Genomic DNA, 21,247 nt, shown 5'->3' on the forward strand with positions numbered 1-21,247 from the left:
TTAAAAAAAAAACAAAACAAAACAAAACAAACAACCCAGCAATCTTTGCTCTGGAGACTGTACGAAATAAACTGCATGAAAAAAAAGTGTGTGAGGGTCTTCATAAGCAGCCCATAAAAGAGGTAAAGTACACAACTGCCGTGTTGCTGAGTATGTAGGCAGTTATATTTGAGCCAGCTGGAGCACCTTAGCATTGGCAGTTTCATTCTCAGGTAAAATAATCAATGTGTCCATAATCCTGCCCAAATATCTGAAGCTGATAGTGGCAGGATAATAACTGTTGAGAGTTCATGTTTTTTGAGTGACTGATCTGAGAAGACGAACAGAGTCACTCATCTAGAAATGCAGTAACCTGGAAGATATGAAAATCTGTCTTGAGTTCAGATGAGTTACCTTGTCTCATCTCTCAAATCCTACTTTTGCTGCACTAGACACAGAAGTGTACAATGCTTCCTTCAGACATATAAATTCAACTTATTGATTTCTTTTGTCAGCACAATGTTTTATATTGTAACCAAATTAGCACACTGTACTTCAAGCAACCTTGCTATCTTCAAAAATTAAGCAGTTGTCTTTACTGGACAAAACTATTTTACACATACCCTTGTCATTATTCAGTTTCAGAAATGATACAGGGTATTATCCTCCTTACACAAAATCCATGAGTGTCTTCTTAGTATCTGAAAAATTTCAAGATCGTTTTAAGTTTCTCTAACAGGAAGGAGAGTTCTTTATTTAAAGCAACTTGAAACAGACTGGAAACAATGATTTTGCCTCTTTCTCATAAAATGTTAATCCAAAATGATAGTAATTTTAGATCTTCATGAAAGTCTCTATAAGATGTTAAGAACTTGAAACTTAACAGTGGTGCAAACATTTATGAAACTGTCTTTTGTTTATTGTGCATCATTTCCTCACCACAATAATGTTGTTGTTCACTGTTGTATAATTTATCTTAGTGCCACGTTAATTGTGTTTTCAGTGTTCATAGGAAAGCATCCTATTTGTGATAATTACTCACTTGGGACATGATCAGCAATTTGGTTCATGAGCACCTCTGAAAATCACCCTGCCTGCAGAAGGCATTTTCCTGCAAGTGCAACATACTGGGTTTGCAAGAAGGGATACTTTGCCTTTTCTCTTCTCCTTTTCTCTCTCCTTCCCTGTCCGTCCGTGTCCCCCCCCCCCCCAATTTGATAATTGCTCTAGGACATGTCAATTTCCTTACAACTCTCCACCAGTTATTTCTAGGCATAGGATCTTTCCGCGCTTTCTGTGTAACTGTGCCATTATCGTAAGTTCCCCTAAAATTCTCAGCTAATTTTAAGGTGCTTCCTTAACATTTCAGTTTCTGTAAGACAACTAAGCAAATCCACCTGGATCCCTTGGCAGCTTGGGTGGCCACAGGGAAACATGCATTTCAGTAGAAATATCCATTATGAAATCATCACCAAGTTTTAAGTTTCTGTATTTAATTACATTCACAGTGAACATGCAATCAGTATAAAAATAAAGTAAACCTTGCAAAAACACCATGGAGATGTTTCCTGACAAGTTCAGTCACAGCAAGTTTACAGATCCTCAGTTCCACTGAAGTGACTTAAGTGCAGTGATGATAGCTTAAAATGGTTCTGTTGCCACAGCCTAACTTTGCCACTTTTATTCATACCAGCTAATAGGCTACTGTATAAACAATCTCACTGAGCTAAACAAGTAAGTAACATGAGGGAAAATTAATTCTTGCTTTTTGCTAATTTCACAGGTAGTAAAACTTTGTAAGAGAAAAGCTGCATATGACAGCCCAGTCGTGAAAGCTGGAGGCTATTGTGTGTCAGGTAAAAGACAGTAAACTTAAGAGATATATCCACTTAGATTCTGAGTATGGTATCCCAAAAGATCTAAGGTACTAATCAAACTTGTATGTAATATTAGGGAATATTTTTCCTCTTGTCCCCTGAGATTTTTCCGGCAAGTCTTTTCAGTCACTGTAGTTGTATTTCAATTGCTTCAAGAACCTATCAAAGTTGATTTCCCCACGTCTGGAATAACTGCCCTGACAGAATGATTATTATACTTCTTGATGTTGCATCTCTTGGCTGTCCACATGGGATAATACTCACTGTAGTTTACTTCTGGCCGCCTTATTAAAGTTTACATAGCATGAAAATGTGTTAGTTTTCTCCAGCATATTTTTTATGCATGTGATATTATCCAGAAATCACGTTTTCTAATTTACTAGTCTAAGTATAGCCATTAAACCCCATGTCAGGCTTCCCCCCAGTAAACAGCTCACTCTTTAAAGAAAAATGCTATTAGCCAAAGAATGGTAAATACTACAGGTGTGTTGTTATTGATACCGATTAGTGTTTTACAGCACTTTGAAATGCTCATCTTTTGGTTCATTTAATGTATGGTCACAAACACCAAGAGTCATATAGACACGGATGGCAGGAAAGCTGAGCACTCCTGCTTTTTGGCCAGTAAGATTTATGTTTCTTTTTCTTTTAAGGTCTTTATCTAATATTTGTTTTCATCATCTTTCTGTATTAACCTATTAATGATGTCTATTTCTGTAGTTGTGTACTGGGGCTGATGGAACCTTCTTACCCAGGAAGATTCCTTCACCAAAATACTTCCTTTCTTTGTGCTTTCCTAAACCTGCACTAAAGGCCCCAGCCAAAAGCGTCTGCAATTAGGCATCTCTCCCGGCATTCGGGAGCAGAATGGCTCCTAAATATAAATCCAATTCTCACTTAAAAGGCTTTGCTGAAGCTGTCATATTTTAGATTTCCAAAACTGTATGAGGAATTACAGTTCCATTCCCACTTAAATACACATGAAAATGAATCTGTTCATTTTACACCAGGTTACAAAAATCTTTAGGTTCAAGAGCAGGGCCACGTGGTGTGTAGCTGAGCAATAACGTTCTGATTTATGTGGTGTAGATTAACAAACTCCCCCCTTTACCAGCTCACTCTCCCCTTTACCAGCATTTTCTGCATGTTCCCAAGTGTCCTAAGACACCATCTTCTGAGGAAAGACCTTCAGTTTTATCACCTACGTTGTTGATCGCAGCAAGATCTGACTACATAATTTCTTCCTCCTGTATTTCATAATTTTGTAAGAATACCGTGCAGCAAGAGTCAAGCTGAAGGTACCAATCATGTCATATGTATTAGTTTTCTGCAAAGGGATTTCTTGCCTCCCCTCTCCTCCCCAAAACCCAAAACCTCTTGAAAAGGGACTAAAAAGGGTTGGAAAAAATTATTAGGGATGTGTTAATTCGGATTAATCTGTTATTAACAACTATCACTGCTGCTTCACATTAATATGAATCCACTCCTATCTCCTTCCATGTATCATGCAGGTGGTGACAAATTTACAGAAGCTGCTTTGGAGACCATAGCTTAATTAACCACTGAATTAACTTAATTCAATGCCAAGCTGGGCAAAACCCCACCTCTTTAGCTTTTTTATTTTTTCCCCTTAAAAAACAATATCCTCAGTGAGACAGCACGCAGGTATCACAAAGGTAAGCCATTTATTTCGCATGGGCTTTACTTCACGCGGCCGGGAATCGCGGCGGTGTTTCCGCTCCCCCTCAGAGCAGGTGTCACCTCGGCAGCTCGAGGCGCAGGTGTCACCGCGCCGTCATAGCGCACAGGCGCGCCCGCGCGCGAGGCTCCCGCGGCCGCGCGGCACGTCCCCGCAGGCCGCCGCCGGCACGCGCCGCTCCCGCGCGACGGCGCCTCGCGGCAGCGAGCGGCACGCGCCCGCCGCCCCCTGACGGGGTGGGGGGTGGGGGGGCACTACCGGGGAGGGGGGGGTGGAGCGGGGGTGCCGGGGCCGCGCCAGCCCCCTCGTTGCCCCCCCCCGAGCGCCCGCAGCCCGAGCGCCGCCCTGGGCTCCCTCTGCCCCGGGGGCTGGCGCTGCCCGGCAGGATCCTCAGCCAAGCCGCCGCTTTTCCCTTTAGGCTGCCTCCCCTCGGGAGACGGCGCGGGGATCAGGCTCCGAGGGGCCGCGGTGGCGGGAGAGCTGCCTCACACCGCCCCCCCCCCGCCCCCATCCCGCGGGGCCGCCGGCGGGCGGACAGGGAGGGACGCGAGCTTCGAGCCTGCGGCCGCCTCTTAGAGCGGCGGAAGAATTTTTTCCGGCGCCGCCGCTCGTCGGTGGCGCGGCCCTGCGTGTGGCGCGGAGGGATCCGCGCGGGTCGCCGTGTGCCCGCCTCCTGCGCGGCGGCCGCTGCCTCCCCGATATAGTGCGGCACGGGGAGGCGCTGGCAGGCACTTGGCGGGCGGCGCTCCGCGGGTGCGGGGCTGCGCGGACGGCAGCGGGGTTTGCCTGGGCTGGTCGAGCACCTCCAACTTGGAACTGTCCACCGGCGCGAGCTCCTGAACATGAGCCTCCTGCCTCTCTACCTGCTCGGATTGCTCCTCAGTAGCGGGCAAGGTAGGAGCGGGGCTGCCCTTTTTTATAAAAAAAATATTTTTAATTATTATTCTTACCTATACTGCCTGCTCGCCTAGGTTAACGTATAACCGGAAAAGAAACGGAGAAAAAATAAAGCAATGTGTCACCCTGGAACCAAATTAAAAAGGACCTCAAACTTGCTTTATCGCCCCCCCCCCCCCCCCCCCGCCCTTATTTTTTTTAAGTCTTCAAGAGGTGTCATTTATGAGGAAGAAGAAAAAAAAAAGCTGGAAGGTGCCAAGTCCGCTTAACTGCTTCGCATGGGGTTTCGCCTGATTTTGGGCGATAAATGTGGAAGGGAGATCAAGCGATTAAAAAAAAAAAAATGTGTCAGGGATCGCGCTTTAAAATACGCGTCTGCTTGAGGGGAGGGCAACGTGGGCTTCATTTTCAGGACCAGAGCGAAGTGCTGCCGGCGGAGCCAGCGAGAACCCGACCTGAAGTCTGCCTGTCGGGGCTTCTCTGCTGCCGGAGACCGTCCCTCGCCCGCGGGGACACCGAGCCCCCTGCTCCCGCGGGGGGGGGGGGGGGGGGCGGGGTACGGCCGCGGGCGTGTGCGCGGATGCAGAGACTTTTCGCCCCGAAATAAAGCGGCGGAGGCAGGTGTGCGCGGAGACGGGGCGCGCTGGGGTTGCGCCTCTGGGCACGGTTCGCCTTTTGCATATGTATGTGCATCTCCGTACAGCGCCTACGGGCTTGGGGGTTGCGCTGTGCCCAGGGATTTCGCTTTGGTTTTTTTTTTGTTTGTTTTTTTTTTTTTTTTCTGAGGGGGTATGTGTGTGTTGAAATTTATTGAGGATGTCACCGATGCGATTACTTGAGGATTTGTGCCACTTTAGAAGACGGGGAGGAGAAAGGCCGCCGGGGGCGCGTTCGTGCGCGGTGCGGCGCGGCGAGGTTGCCCCCGGGCGAGGGACGTCGCGGCCCCTCGGGCTGTTGGGGCAAGTTTCCAGCGTCCGTTCGGGGCCAGGCCGGGGTCCCCGCGCCTCCGGTGGGGGGTGCCCTCTGCGAGGCTCCCGGCAGCGCTCCATCGCCAGCACCTGGAGGAGGGGGGCGGGCGCCCGCGCCCGGGGCCTTTTGAAGGCGGTTTTAGGCGAGGGGGTGGGAAGCCCGAGACCCCCCGACCCGCCCCGGGTGCCGGCGGAGGGCTGGGAGCGGCGGGGCCGCCCTCGGCTCCGCCTGCCGCCGCCTTCCAGCAGGGGGCGGCAGAGCTCCACGGTCGGCGGCCGCCGGTGCCCGGGCACTGCCCCGTGCCGGGACGGGGGCGGCTCCGCACCCCACACACCCCCCCGCACCCCCGGGGGGGGCTCCGGGGGGCGGGCGGGTGCAGGCACACCCGCTCCGGAGCGCCGGGGCTGAGCATGTCGCCCAGACGCTACACGGTGTCTTATGAGGGGGTAGTGAGATCTGTTGCGCTTGAGAAAAGGGGAAGGGGGAGTGGGCAGGGCATTATGCCTTGAGATATTAAGCCTGCAGCTTTGAAGGTCTCCTTCGGTGCATTTATCGCTAAATCTCATACCATACAGACGTCTTGTCTCGGTGATGAGTAGCGAAGAGCCACCAGATGCTCTCAATTTCTGTAGAACTGCTTCTGTGCTTTTGCCGCCTCGGGATGAGCTCTGGAGGTCTCCTGATTAGCGGCGGCTCGGAACCGCTTCGGAGGCTTTTCAGCATAGCCAGCACTGGGGTGGCAAAGCAGAAGAACGGGAAAGCTTCCTCTGGGCTTTGTGTTGATGTACCCAGGTGTAATGTGTATAGAGATGTGGTCTGTGGTTCCTCTAACGGAGGAGTGGTAGAAAGCTAGCTTGTGAAGTGTGATTACTGCAGCGTAGGAGGATTACATAGTTTTGGTATCTTACTATCACGAATGTCAGGAGATAAATAATGGAGTGAAATTCTACGTGCTATTAAGCTGAGTTTTAAAAATTACACGGGGATAGATATGAGGGGGAGGTGGAAGGAAGAGGAGGAAAGCTGAATAAATCTAATAATAAGTTGCTATTAGTCTCAATTTAAAAAAACCAGCCCTTTTTTTTTTTTTTTTTTTTTTTTTTTAAATAAAGGCAATGAACTGTATTGGTGAGGGGAATAGTAAGATTTTGGAATTTGCTGTAGAAATAACAGGAACCTGCAGCTTCAGTCCACAGCAGGGGACAGTAAATGGGAGTGGGAAGACATCTGCATATGGAAAATGTTTCCATTTAGGTTGTTAAGGGAGAGGAATAATTCTAGTGTGTTCTTGTTTTAAATTTTGATAAGCATCATCATGGTGAGGGATTTATTGTGATTTTTTTGTCACCTCCTTGAAGTAATCTTGAAAATTACTTGAAGTGATTCAAATAATTTGAGAGGCCATTCCAAAAACTCTTGGGGTTTATTGTCTTTTGGGAATACAGTGGCGGGGAACACTTACATCATCAACTAAAGGTTGTGGTGTTTGTGAGGGGTTTTTTTTGTTTGTTTTTAAGAAAATCAATGTTATTTGAATATTAAATGATGATTATGACTTTTCTGATGTTAAAGTAGAGATAAAGAAGAGTGTGGAAGGCTAAGAAAAAGCCGGTAACTAGATTAGGGTCATTTGCTTTGGAAATATTGAAAGTCTTATGTTGAGGTTTTGTATTTCTAAGAATATAGCTGCAGTAGATTTAATGAAGAAAGACTGAAGCTTTTTCTTTGGAAAGTGCTGGTATTTAAGACTGGGGAGAGGGAACTGTGATGTATTTGTTCCATTTCAGAAAATCAGAGCAGTTTGAAAACAAGTAGCAGACATCAACCCCCTCCCCCAGCCCCTTCAGTTAAGAGCTTGTGAATGTCATAATTATCTACCAGGGCCAAATATTCCTTCTCCTAATTTCGTCACAAGGGAGGAGTTTAACTGACAGCGTTATTACTCTAAAACAAAAGAATTTTTTCTTAACCTTTCAAAGCTGTCCAGACAATTCATCCAGAGTGGAAGGCCCAAATTTAATTAGCTTTGCTTTAATAGAAAATGAAACAAAATATACACCCCCCCACACACACACCCCCCCCCCAAATACCCTACTCCACTCTGTAAATCGGTTTCTTAACGTAGTGATACAACATTTAGAAGAGAAGGCTTTATTGGTTTTTACCAGTGTCTGGGGACACTGACTTAAAGTGGATGAAATGGACATCTTCCCAGATTGCAAAATCCTGTTTCTTTTACCACTCTGCATAATACACATTTCTTTATGTTAGCAAATTTTTGTTAAGTTGCAATAGGAAACATTTTACTTGTAGAATTTAATCTATTTTCTGCTCATCCAGGAGATTCATAGGAGTGTATACTCGTTCAGTCATTGTGCTTTAAGTTTCCTCTTTTCAGTGCTTTGATACTGAGTTTGTTTTTGTTTTTCCTGAAGAGCTTCTCTTTACAAGTGCTTATAAGGGATGGTTTGTTATTAAGGAGCATTCCCCAAAAGAGATGCCAGCATGTGTGTCTTATTCACCACAGTTCAGTCACTTTCTAGAATCCTGCTTCTTTCTGCTTTTTGTGTAGGGAATCCAGGAAACCTGGAACTTTTTAAATCGATGAGTTTGTCTACTGGATTAAGTGAAACTAATATTTTATTCCAATTGTATACTGAAACCTGAAAGAACCTGAGACTTCAGCTAACCACTCTTTTCTGCTACTGCTTGATTTATACAAATGCATTAAGATTAAAATACATCTACTACTGTCCCTTCTCCTTTTCACCCTTAAAAAAAAAAAAAAATCAGAGAAAAAGTAATGTGATTTGCTGTTTTAGCCTCCTCTTTAGGGAAAGATGAGAATCAAATATCTGCCTGAAAGTAAACCTTGACTGATGAGGTTTTCTAAAAGATTGACTTAAGAATGGATGGTTGAGAAATACGTAGAAGGTTTTGTTTCATGCACTCCTATACAAAATGGAGTTGGAGATATTTTTATCGTTTGCAGTGGCTCTAAATCATGAATATATGAAAGATAAAGTCATAGAGATGAAGCTTTAAAGTCTATTCTAAGAGGTTGAATAGCATAATTTTGACTTGGTCTTTTTTCTTACAGCACGTTTCATGTATTTGTTTAGGTAACTAATTTTTATCTATGGGAATGTTATTGGAGTGTTATGGATAATTTATGTATGATTTGCCTTTCATGGCTGCCTTCTCAACAAGTATTTTGAACAAATACTGCATTTGTTTGCCCTTTCATTGACCTTTTCTTTGAGGCACCTTTCCCAAGTGATTCATGTTTACTTACTGATTTTCTTCCAATTTACTCCAGTAATCACCCAGTTACATTCAGCACATGTCATTTGATACCAGCAAAATTGAGTCAAGTTAATATGACATTTTGGGAAACATGTTTTAACTACACTGTAATTTGTGCTTCGAGTTGAAAATCTATTGTTGAAAGAGTACGACATAGACTTTTCCAGATAAAGAATCTGGATAATGACTGGTATTCATATTTTAAATAGTTTATACCAACTAATTCATGCCAGATGTTTTATTTGGGTTTTTTGTTTGTTTGTTTTTTAACACAGAGATTTGTTTTATAAAAAAAGGACAGTATACTTGACAAAGCATATCCTGAGGTTTTACGTGTCACAGGTCATTTGAATTTTATTTTCAATGTCTCTTGAAATTCAGAAATAGGAGAAACATGAGAGAAAACTTATGGATATCCTGATATATTCAAATCTGAAGGCTCACTGGAGTCTGATAGGCTAGCTCCAGGGCTATTGGTATCTCATATATCTTATAATCACTTTTTGTTTTGACTTAATTAATCATGACCTAATTCTGACCTAGTAATAATGTCCCATCCCTTCTCTTTTTTCCCCCTTAGTGTATTTAACTGCTTTCTAGTTTGGGTATTTGACTAAAATAATTCAATTTTTGCTAACTAATTTAAAATTTAGAATAATTTTGAATATTAAATAGAGCATTCAGAGCACTACTTGTTGTTACTTCAACGGAGTTACTTCATCCTCCTTCATCGGAGGATGTCCAGCTTCAGCAATATAATTCTGCATTCTTTCACAAAATCTTTTTATTGTTTTTGTAGCTCAGTTTCTCGTAATACTGTGATTGTATGGATTTGAATATTTTTAAAGGATAGCAGGAAAATGAAAAGAATTAATTTGAAATAGCAAGATATTCTTCAGATGTCTTGTGTTATGCTATAACACCTTGAATGGGGTATCTTCAAAAATAAAGGTACCAAGCTTCTTATTTTTGTTATATGGCTAAATTTTTATATTAGTTGTTATCATTTGACTGATGACTTTGTTAAGTGGAGAAGACATTTTCTGATTTGCTCTGCTGCAGAAGAATTCAGAATCTACATCTTAATTTATTGAGTTGAAAAGAATAAAAGAGTTAGAGGAATAAAAAACATAAACAGGGAGAGTCATTTATCTGGTTACAGATATTTGTGGTGACATGTTATGAAATTAAAATATTTTCATACTGGGAAAGTATTTAGAGTTACTTAAAAATTATGTGGAAAGGAAACAAAGAATACATGTGCATGCACAAGTTTACTTTTTAGAAAACCTTGTTTAACTAAGCCTTTGAGTAACCTGTGTTTGAGTAGCTCCATGGGAGCACTGTTGGTTGCACTAGTCCAGAGGCTGTCACACTGAGCAGGAGTCAGTTGCCTTCAGTAGGTTTTGGAGCTATGGAGTATGTGAAAGCATGTCTTGAAATGGCAGGAGGTAAACAGCTTTCATTTTTGAAATAGCATGAGATGGGACAATACTATCCATTTATGCTGGTGTTATGATTTAGGAAATTCTGATTAACAGAAAATTTCTCTTTGCATCTGTGCATCAAAACCTAGATTGTTAATGATGTGACATGGGAGTGGTGTCTTGAACTATAAATGTAAAGTAAGATCTACTGCAGAATTAGTTATTTATAAAGTGGTTATTAAATATGAAGATGACTATGAGCATTGAGGCAAAACTCTACTGATTCTAGTCAGAGGAGAATTTCCATTACCTTAAGTTTGTGTTTGCATGAGAAACAAACAGGACCAGTTCTTTACAAGCAATTATTTTACTGTCTCAAGTAGGTTAATTTGGGAAGGAGGTAGACAACAAAGTGTATCAACTAAAACTCATTACACAGTTTCTGCCTGTTTAAGAACACTATTAGCATTTAAAAAACCAAACCCAAACACCTTCTGAAATGTTTTACCTGTTTTTTGCTCCTTTTAGAAAAGAAAAAGCAGTTGTTTGATTTCACCTGTTCTTTAATAATAACATACAAGAAGCATTGCAAATAGGATGAAGAGATCAAGTCTTTTAAAAACCTCTTTGAACAAGTAATTTTGGTAAGCCTGGAGATCTACTAACCAAGGCTGTTGTTTGCCACCAGTTTCCGTGATCTAAGTATAATCTTAGCGGAAACAGCCAGTTTGTGCATGGACAGCACGCAGATGAACTTGGGAAGCAACATTAAGTACCACAGGGTTTTGTCAGCTTCTTCATTGGTCCTGCCTAGCATTACAGAAATAAATTTTTTCTTATCCAAGTACTATGAGTTCCTCCAAGAACTGGCTTTCCATAAAAAGCATAAATCATGGACATGTTAATGTATGTTTATTTAAGATGTAGTGGCTCCTTTCCAGAAAAAATGAAGGAGAGAGGAGTAGAAGTGGCTTTCTTTCTCTTTATTCAGTTATGTAAATGTTTATTGTGACTTTAGAAGGGTACGCTGCTTTTTATTTAGTGTTCTAATTACCTGAGTATTATTACTAAACAGCAGACAAAGGTTGATGAATAACTTCATAATTCAGCAAAATCCAAAGTAGTACATAATGTACCTGTAGCATATGAATAATTTATTAGCATTATGAATGAAAATTCCCTTTTCAGAATGACCTTTCCAGTTAGCTAATATTAAACTGATTATTTACATTGCAGTTGTAGCCTAAGTAGCAATACCAGCTGTCTGACCATACTTGGACTTTGTCCTGGTTTAGCCAGGATAGGGTTAAGTTTCCCCAGCAGTGTGGGGGAAGCTCTAGCCGGGTTATTCAGATACCCTGCAGAGGTCACATCCTGGTGCCGAAGCGGGACAAGGGGTTACCGCGTGTACTGTGGGATTTGCTCTGTTCTCACTGCTGTATTGGTAGATATTTTGCTCTGTTCATTATTATTATTGTTACTGTTATTGTTGCTGTTTGTTGTGTTGCTGTTGCACTGTTGTATTAAACCTCTCCTTATCTCAGCCTCGGGGCTTTGTATTTCACTCCCTTTGTGGGGGAGGGGCAGCAGCCGCATGGTCTCAGACCCCGGCAGGGGCTAAACCACCACAGACTTCATATATGAAATTTATACAAGAAGTTGCTGTGCTCATCACTTTGCCCAAGAGGTGCCATTTCAAGCATACTATGAATTTATTTAAAAAAAAAAAAATCATTGCCATCAATTTTCTTGCTACTAAAACACGTTGCACCATATTCAGTCAAGCTGCAAGCAATTTCAAACCGATTAACTTCGTAGACCTTTGTACTGCAGCTGAATTTGGCTTGTATGAAGCCAGGTCTATGCTTAAAATAATAAGTATTTAAAAAGAGGGAGACATAGCAGTGTAGGAGATCTGTGGCATGTGTTGCAGATAAACAGGTAGGGAGAGGTAATGCTCTCTCTTAGTATGAATACTTTTCTGTACTGATAACATGAAATGAATTTTCTTCTTTTATTATAACAGGAAAGATGTAATCAAAACTACAGTGTTATTATGTCATTATGTTACCTTAATTAGTCAAAGCAAAATAAACTGGATCCAGAGTTTGGAGGAGAGGGTAGAAAAGGGGGATGTGTTAAATGTACTGAAGACCAGTTAACGGGAATAACATAATACAGCATTATTTTTAAAGTTCTTGAACATCCCATACTCAAACTAATGTGCTTACTGGATCAGAACAAAGATCGATGTACTCCAGTGACCTTAATCCAACAGAGACCCAAGGCAAGAATTGTAAAGAAACAGAATAAGTACAGAACAAGAACAGTGTGATACTTCTGTCAGTGCACCCTACAACACTCAGGGATATGTCAGGTTATATCTGTGTGATCTTTCTTAACAATCTTGGCAGATCTTTGTTGGTTAAATTTGTTCTTAAACCTGTCAATACTTTGATCTACTTGGTACACTGCGTCAACAACTTAAACAAGGGAAAACTGCTGAAAGAAGCCTGAAAAAAAAAAAGTTCAGTCCCTTAGTTGCTGTGTTGCAAGTAATGAAGTAATAACAATTCCTTACTCAACTCTTCCATGACATTCATAATTGTCTTTACTGTAGAGAAACTGCCCATCTCTTGTGTGACGGGCTCAGAGCTACAGGTTATATTCATGGACTTTCTAGCGATTTAATTACTTTTTTTTGTTTTGTTTGGTGTTTCTGTCCTACTTTTTTTTTAGTATTTTATTCATTTTCCTAGCCTTTTGGTAATGGCTATCTTAATTAAACAAATGGTAATGTGAAATACTTGAATTTTAAACTGATCTGCATCAGGCTGATTGATAAAACCTCCTTGTTTGTAAGTATCTCTTTTGCACTGTAATCAGTGTTGCAAGTTCTGCCTTACAAGGGGGTGGGGGCTAAGTGTTTGAGCAGTCAAACACTTTTTTCCATTTTTTTAATGTCTGAAACTTTTTTCTTGCATCTCTTTGAAAGTGGAAGAAAACTGTTATTAGAAAATGCAGCCTTAAATGATTTATTTGCATATATAACAGTAGAGAATTACAAAGATAATTGCACAACACTGAAACATTGTGCTTTTTGCTAATCACCTGAATGATTTTGTATCAGACATCCATATTTCACAATAGAAAGCTTTTGTTGCTTTCTATTTGCTTTTTGTTCCTGAATTCTAATTTTGTAAATCTTATCTGGGATTTGAAATTCAAGAGGAATTATACCCAACTGGGCACTGCCATCAGTAATGAATAATGCAGTAATTCATGTACTCTTGTGCTTTCTGTGTTGGGGAATAATAACCTAACTTTAGATTTACGAAAAAACAAGAGCTGACTTTTTCAAATGAAGACTGTCTATGGTATAATATGAATACTACATCTATCTCAAGTGTAGTTTATTTTAAGAAAATCATGTTAAGCGAGATGAGTTCTGCTGACAGAACTGTGCACACCCTGCAGCCATGGAACTCCCACTGAAGTCGATGGGAGACTTGTGTGCCAAGAATACTGTTTCGGGGCTTGTACTGATTGCAGCTTTCAGGGTCTGATTGAAGCTTTCAGGAGTTGTATAACTCACATGTGAGTATGTGGGAATTTTGATTTAGTAAAGAATAGAAAATCAAGCTCTAACTCTACGTATATTTAAGTAGTGGGCATGTTTATAAAGTAGTGCTAAAAAAGTGTGGGGCTAATCCAACAGCACAGAAGAGCTAAGAACTAAAGGGATCTTCTGGTGTGCCAGGTTCTATTCAAGATAGTACATGAGAAAAAAGGATTTTTTCTCTTGTGTTTTTTTAATAATAAAACCAAAGACACATTGTAAGTATTGTAAGCTACTGATTTAATTTTGCCCCTCTGGGAACATATGAGAAAGTTGAGTTTCATGAAATTAATTGTTACGGTCACTTAGTTGTTGCAGCCCAGGTCATAGTTGTGTTGGGGAGTTTACCATTCAATATAAAAATTCATCATACAGTTTTGGTTTTGAGAGTTTTGATTTACTTGTTTGGTTTGGTCTGTGGCTTTGTGATAATAGTCAAGATTGTTTCTTGGACATTCAGTATTCAGGTCATGCCTGTAGGTCTGAGTGATTAGATGTTACATGGGTTGGTGCCAGTTTATGACATTTCTACACATTGGGTTCAACAGCTTTTAGCATTTAGTCAAAATAATCCTCCCCATCACCTTTACATTACATTTCTGTGAGTGTCTTTGGTTTATACAGCCTGTGTACATACAGAATTATGTTGCTGCATTTGAGAACTCTCTCACAGGTGATGTTTTCTATATGGTTCTCCTAAACTCCTGGTAGACTTATTGTGATTTTTACCATTCTTAGAAGTAAATTTACATGTTGTTTAATGTCACGGTAGTGTGTTTTCAGTTCTGAGTGCCTGGGTTACTTACATGCTGCTTATTTTAAAATGGATTTTGATCTTATATTCACTTTTTCTGTATCATTTGCAAACATTAGTAGAAATCAAGATTCCTAGGTGTGTACTAAAACCTCAAGAACCAGCTGCTTCATTCTGTGCAGCTCTTCACAAGCAACACTGACAGCCATATTTTATGGTTTTGTCCTAGGTACATGAATGAACACTTTATCTGCTATATATAAAAGCAGATCTGGCTGGGGAAGCTATTGTTTCCTGTAAAAATGTTGATGAAAAGAAATACACTTTCCTATGAATCCTGTCTTTTGCATTCTTAGTTACTCAGGATCTCATTAAAAAAACCCAAGCAAACAACCACAACCAAACCAAACAAAAAAATAGCCCTTTTCAAGAGAAAAGTACTTTTGCTGTTAGATGGAGTTCTGATATACGTTCTTCTGTGCCCATTTTAAATCCGGAAAGACAACTGTAGCTGTTGAGTGGACTGAAAAATTAAAAGAAAAAGACTTTATCATGTAAATATTATAAAAGCTATTCTAACTTACTTGATTTTTTAAATTATTAGTGAATGTTAGTATTGCTTTAATGCACCTTAAAAGTGGTTTTGACTATTTTCCAGAGAATGAAGCCCACTGAATACTAGATAGCCTCTGTTTACACCCAAGTCAATGAAAGTTAGCCCTGCAGAAAACCTTTTTCTGTTCATAACCACACTGAATCTATTACATGACCTGTAGTTATTAAGTAACATCTCTCTATCTGTCAACCCATAGAACAATCCATTTCTGCAGTGATGTTCTATTTTTACCTATGAAAATGGTATAATGAATTTTGTAACTACATTTGTGAACACTTGATCAGAAAAAAGTGTTGTAATGGGGGAAAAAAAAAGAGGTGGGAAATTCAAGCAGCAGGAAGGAAGGAACACCTAATGTTTATTGAAGGTGCATGTTTTCATCAAAGAGGAGATTCTTCTCTCCTTGGTCATGGTGGGTTTTTTGTTTGTTTTTTTGGTGGTGGTGGCTGTTAAAAAATAAAATTCTGTTTTCATAGTCCAGTTGTCTGTTACAGCATCACACAAAGCTCCACATAATGACTCTGAAAGATTTTATTCTTAAAACTGGATGACAAGCCTTACTTAGAGGTATCTTCTGCATGACAGGTCTTTTGTGTTTAGCACTGAGTTGTTTTTTATTTTTTTGTCGTAAGAACACTGAAGACTGGACAAAGGTCAATTGGACTGTTTCCTGGAGATAGAGTGAACTTTAAGAGCCATGATTGTAGAAATCATGACACTCTGTGTAGTGTCATTTTCTGTTAACTTCTTGTTCTATTCTTTTTACCTACTGTTAACTCTTAGGAAACCTTGATCACTTCTCTTGCAAATAGGCTATCGTGAGGTTTTTAAAATGTTGGTTAGAGGTAATTTAGGCATACTCACAGGTGTTCATTAGATTCGTAAAAACCTAGAATAGCTCTGCTGTTCATATTTCCATTTGAACTGTAGCCAGATTTGCAAATGTATGTGTGTTTCAAGTTTATTTTACTTGAATTACCAAATAAATTTAGAAACTAATATCTTAAAATTCTGTTACCTGAGGTTTTTCTGAAATCCAATCCTAAAAATAGCTGCATGTCTGTGACAAAAAAGTACTAAAACAGCAAAAAAGGGAATATAAGCTTTTCTAAGCAGTTAGGAAAAAAATGCACAGTGAAGCAAAAGATACTTTTCACAGTAAACACTTTTATACAAAACAAACATTTGTATTATCAGTCTAATTGTTCATGAATTATCTTTGTGAAAGGCTTAATTTCTAACTACATAAAGAATCGTTTTGCGGTGGTTTTTTTAGTCTTTACATTATAAAAATACTTGTGGGGTCCTGCTATCTTACAGGCAAAATGAGTGTTAGCAGTTAACCTTCTCAGATTCATTGAGTTAATGCTGAGCTTTGCCCTACATCCATTTGCCAGAATTTCTTTTCTCTAGTCAGCTTTCCATTCACTTGTATTATGCAATGTAACTGCATTATCTAAACATAATTTTCTGAGGTATGATAGGGAGGTAAATATTTCTGTGGTAAAACTTTTGATTCCGGACTCTTACATTTGATAATGCAATGGTCAGTTAACAACCTGGTGATAAAAAGGACTGATTCAGCTCAAAAAAAAGTATGTGATTTGGTGGTAATTGCAAGCAACAAGTAAAACACACTTTTTTTATCAGAGTAAAGTACATGATCTGTCCATTCAATGTCATGTATATATTCATATGACAAAATCTGTTATCATAAGTGATGCAAATGGCATCTTTGTTAGCCTGAAGAGAGAAGCTGAAGAAGGCTAAATGAGGATGAAGACTTTCTGTTTTTTTACTTCAGAAATAGTAACAGAAGACCACTTTCTCTTTTCTGTAAGGTTCTCTAATAAATAATGTGTTTTCCATAATTATCTGTTCAGTATTATTTATGAAGCCTAAAATTGCTTCTGTATACTTGTCTTTGGAACATGTATGCCACCCTGTATCGATAGCATACCAAGAAATTTTTAATATGAAATGTCCTAATCCTCACAACACCTTCAGCCTCACCATTGGAAAAGTAGGAAATTAAGTTAGCAGGTCTGTCCGCTTGTTCTCTTCTAAGCAGGTGCAAACTCTCCTTGCTCATGCTTCCAGTTAACTGAAGACAAACTTATCTCCAAATCAAAAACTGAAACTGCCACTCCTGTGACAGTGCTTGAACAAACTGTTGTTACGGTTTATTAACATTAGCATAGTGTTGGGGTAATTACAGATGCACAAATTGCTATTAGGTTGCATCTGGCCAACTCGGAGCATGTGTCTGCCTGCCAAAGATTGTGTTGACATGCTCACAGCAAGATAAAGGCAGGATGGTGCAAAGATCCTCAAGTTAAAGAAAACCTAAACCAGTAAATCTAAAAGGCACAGCATCGTCCTTATGGCATGGAGTGCACACTCCTGTCAGGAACAGAACTGGGGGAGTTCTGACTCCGAGTAAATAGTTTAATTTGCCATAGGCTGTAACCATGTTGACATATGTGTATTGCTTCCAGACTTAAGCTGAGTTAAGGTGTTTCTGCATCACACTTACACACGTTTCTGCTGCTGATATCATATGCACAGCTAGCTTGGTCCACAGCTGCGTATATATGACCTAAATAGAGGAGATGTCACACAGAGCAATAAGTTCAATTCAGTCTTCCGAGTCCTTTGGGTGGTACCCTAAAAGTTGAACCATCTTTTTCGGATGCTCGATCTTATTCCATAAATTCTAGAAAGCCACACTGACTGCTATTCTAACTTTATTAGGGGCACTTAATGTGGCACACTGTTCTGAGAGTATCCACCCAGTTTATATTCATGAAGTAAGAGTCTAACTGTATCCTTTTGGAAGACAATCCAGTACCAGGTTCAAACTGGTATAACTGAGAGGACGTGAGCTACTAGTGAGAAAGGAAATCCCAGCTTTATTAAATCAGTAATGCTTGAAAAGTGTTTTAAATTTAAAAGTCATTACTTTATCTTCAGTCAGACTGTATATTTTTGTTCTTCATACAAATAAAATCAGAGATTAGATCTGATAGATTGAATAGCAACCATTTCTAGACAATAGAATAGATATCCATTTAAATAGAGAAGAACGATTTCATGAGAGACTACAGTTTTCTTGTTAGAACATTGCTAGCAGGCAGGAAACCTGGGTTCTCCCATTGTATTAAGTCACAAAGCTTCACCTCAGGAATTTTGCCTATTAATATGGCCCAGTGTATACTCTGTGTCAACTAATTCAGGCATCAGAAAGAAAAGGGAGACATTAATATTACATGTTATACAGTAATCCTTACTTAATATGTTGGATTTTGTTTTAGCTCTGTTGTAGTCTGTGAAACAGACTTACTTGAATTTTCCTGCCTTGGTTTTGCTAAAATTTGTTTCTCTTTTTGCATTAAAGCCAGGATGTGAATGTGAAGTATTTCATTTTAAAATGAGAGAAGCCATGCCCCTGTGGATGTTTTTTTCCTTAATTGTACTGAGATTCCCCATTTTATTGAGTGAAATGAAACAAAGAAACTTGATCAAGGTCAGACAAAGTCCATTGTGAATCCAGAATTGAACCAGCTGTCCCGAGTTCATTCCAGCACTTTAACAGTCACCTGACTTTTATTTTATGATAAGATACAGAGTCAAAACTGACATGAAAATATGCAGTGATTGTAAACTGATTTCTAGGGTTGTGCATGCTGATTTGAGAAGCTCTGTCTTAAGTGGGCTTTATCTGAGGCTAGAGTGTTTGGTGGGTTTGATGATTTGGCATTCCTTTAGGATCCTAAGTAGTATCCCCAGAAATCCTTATTTGAGTCTGCAGATTAGCAAGTGGAATACTCAGTTCTTCTTTTTAAGAAGACAAGGAAATAAAACAGAAATGTCCTTTTTGGTGTGAAACTAGATTGGGGGGGGAGGAAGGAAAATAAACAAAAAAACCCAACACAAAACCAAAAAAACAAAGATCTTTCTGAATCAGTAGGTTATTTAAATGTTTATGTTCCCCACTCACTATTCTGACACTGCATCAGAAATTACTATTTTTGTAGTTTTGAAATAATAACTGTCATCATTTATGTTTTTGAAGAATGAAGGTGAATAACCAAAGTGTTTCCTTTCCATGGTCAAACAGGCTGTTTTGGTGTTCAAGGCTGGTTGTGAACGCTGGACTGGTAACAGATGAAATTGGGTGAGAAAGTTGCTGTTAGTATTGATAGGCTCAGAATCTGACCAAACTTTTTTTCTTCTCTCTTGCAAACTCCATTTACTAAAATTGCCAGACTGGGTATTTGTAGTGTTGGGTTTTTGTATCTGTTTTCTGAATGAAGGTGGACCTACTTTTGTCTTCCTGAGTTTTGTTTCCACTTAAATAGAAGTGGATGGTCTTACATAGCTGTCTTTGTATGGTCCTCAAACACACTGAACTGCTAGTACAAAAGTGCTAAATTAATTACAGGTAATATTAGTTTCAAATATAGGAATAGCAAAATAATGCTATCAATTTCATCATTTGTTAACACAAAAAAACCAGGCAATAATGTTACTTATACAGGTGTTTTGAGCGAGCATTTTACAGGGTGCCAAATGCTGGTATGACCAGTGTAGATTCTTTAATTCACACAGTAAAAGTGGGGAAGGCTCTGAAATGCAGATTGGAAGACACATTCCCTGATCCCCAAGCACGAATGAGAGAACAGAGTAATTAGAGAGGCAAAATTTATGTGTTCCCTGCATTGTTTGTATACATAAGAGGTTATCTATTGCTGCAAATTGGATTAGTTGTATAAACAGCAGCATAATTTATTTAAAGTCAGGTCTCAAAGACTTGGAAAAGAATAGTGGAAGAACAAGAAGGGAATTGTAAAAAGGAAAGGTGCAGAGAATGCAGCTGTACTTGTGTACAAGTAACTCATGTATAACTGGATGCAGTTTAATGCAGCAGAATTTCTTTGTGTGTTAACCACTGGCAGTGTAGAGAGCTTGAGACTCAACATTTCAGCTGAAGCTTTAAACATAATGTAAGGGAGGTTGAAATTACATATTTAAAACCAATCATATTTCATAAATTCATAAAATCAATCACCACCTCCTTCTGAGTATCTATGAATATTCATAGTTATACTTCTTCCCCAGATGACTTGCAGAAATGATGATGCGCCTTCCAAATGGATATTTATAGTTGGTTCTCTGAAGTCAGTATAATAACTTCTATTTAACTTTTCTAGTGCTTGGATTTTGTTTGGTGTACTGTCAGGTACTGAAAGGAACATTGTTGGGAAGCTTCCATGCCTGCAGCTATGGTGATAGCACGGAAGGCACAGAGAGGTGGCTCTGCACTGCTTCTGTAGAGGTCCCTTAGTGGTCTGAGATGCACTGCTCCTCTCCTGGGTTCTAGAGGGCTAAAATGCAGAACATGGTTCTTCCTTCCTGAAGGGACTACTCAGACGAAAAAACGTATAACATAAACAAGTTAACTTATGATTAACATTGATAGCATTTACCACCAGAGTAACTCTATACAGAAAGGTAGTGCAACTTGGTCAGATATAAGGACGTTTTCTTTTTCCTTCTTTTTTTTGAGAATACGTCTACTTTCTCTATTCAGTTTATCTTTAATGCATATTTTTAAATTTCTCTGTCTTTAATAGCATCTTCTCCAATGGGGTCAGTATATTTTTTGGGAAACATGAAAACGGGAAATGCTTATAAGTTTGTGTATCATTTAAATGCTGCTTGAAAATGAAGTGGGTATCTTAGTAAAAAGTATCCTTTTTGTTACTCAGATGAAAATGGTTTTGGGTTTTTTCTCATGTTTAAATATGCTGCTTGACAAGAACAGTTATAATTTACCTAGAAGTTATGACTTGTTGCATGTAATATGTATTTTGATTTTTCTAATCTTGATTGTTGATTTTACAGGCCAAATCCGTCACTTTAGTGAACGAGACATTTCATTTAATCTCTTCTTTAATGCAGCATTCTAAGAGGGATCTTTTTGAGTGCAAAGTTCGTTGTCATGTTGCTAGTGTGTGTTTCTGACCAGAATGCAAAGTAGCTTCAATCCATACATTCTTTTTTTCCTGTACTGGGATAGCTGCCAAATCTATGTCAGCGAT

The 21,247-nt window shown here is 39.7% G+C and overlaps 1 protein-coding gene across 2 annotated transcripts in view; it reads left to right on the forward strand.

The window, feature by feature from the left end:
• Nucleotides 1-4,300: 4,300 nt before the first annotated feature.
• Nucleotides 4,301-21,247, forward strand: part of NCAM2 (neural cell adhesion molecule 2) — a 322,723-nt gene continuing 305,776 nt past the window's right edge. For both annotated transcript variants that reach the window (XM_074858117.1, XM_074858118.1), the window contains exon 1: nt 4,301-4,449. In XM_074858117.1, the coding sequence (XP_074714218.1) occupies nt 4,398-4,449 (52 nt within the window). In that variant the 5' untranslated portion in view covers nt 4,301-4,397. The remainder of the gene's footprint in view (nt 4,450-21,247) is intronic.

This window comes from Strix uralensis, chromosome 2 (genome assembly GCF_047716275.1).
Source record: "Strix uralensis isolate ZFMK-TIS-50842 chromosome 2, bStrUra1, whole genome shotgun sequence".
NCBI lineage: Eukaryota > Metazoa > Chordata > Aves > Strigiformes > Strigidae > Strix > Strix uralensis.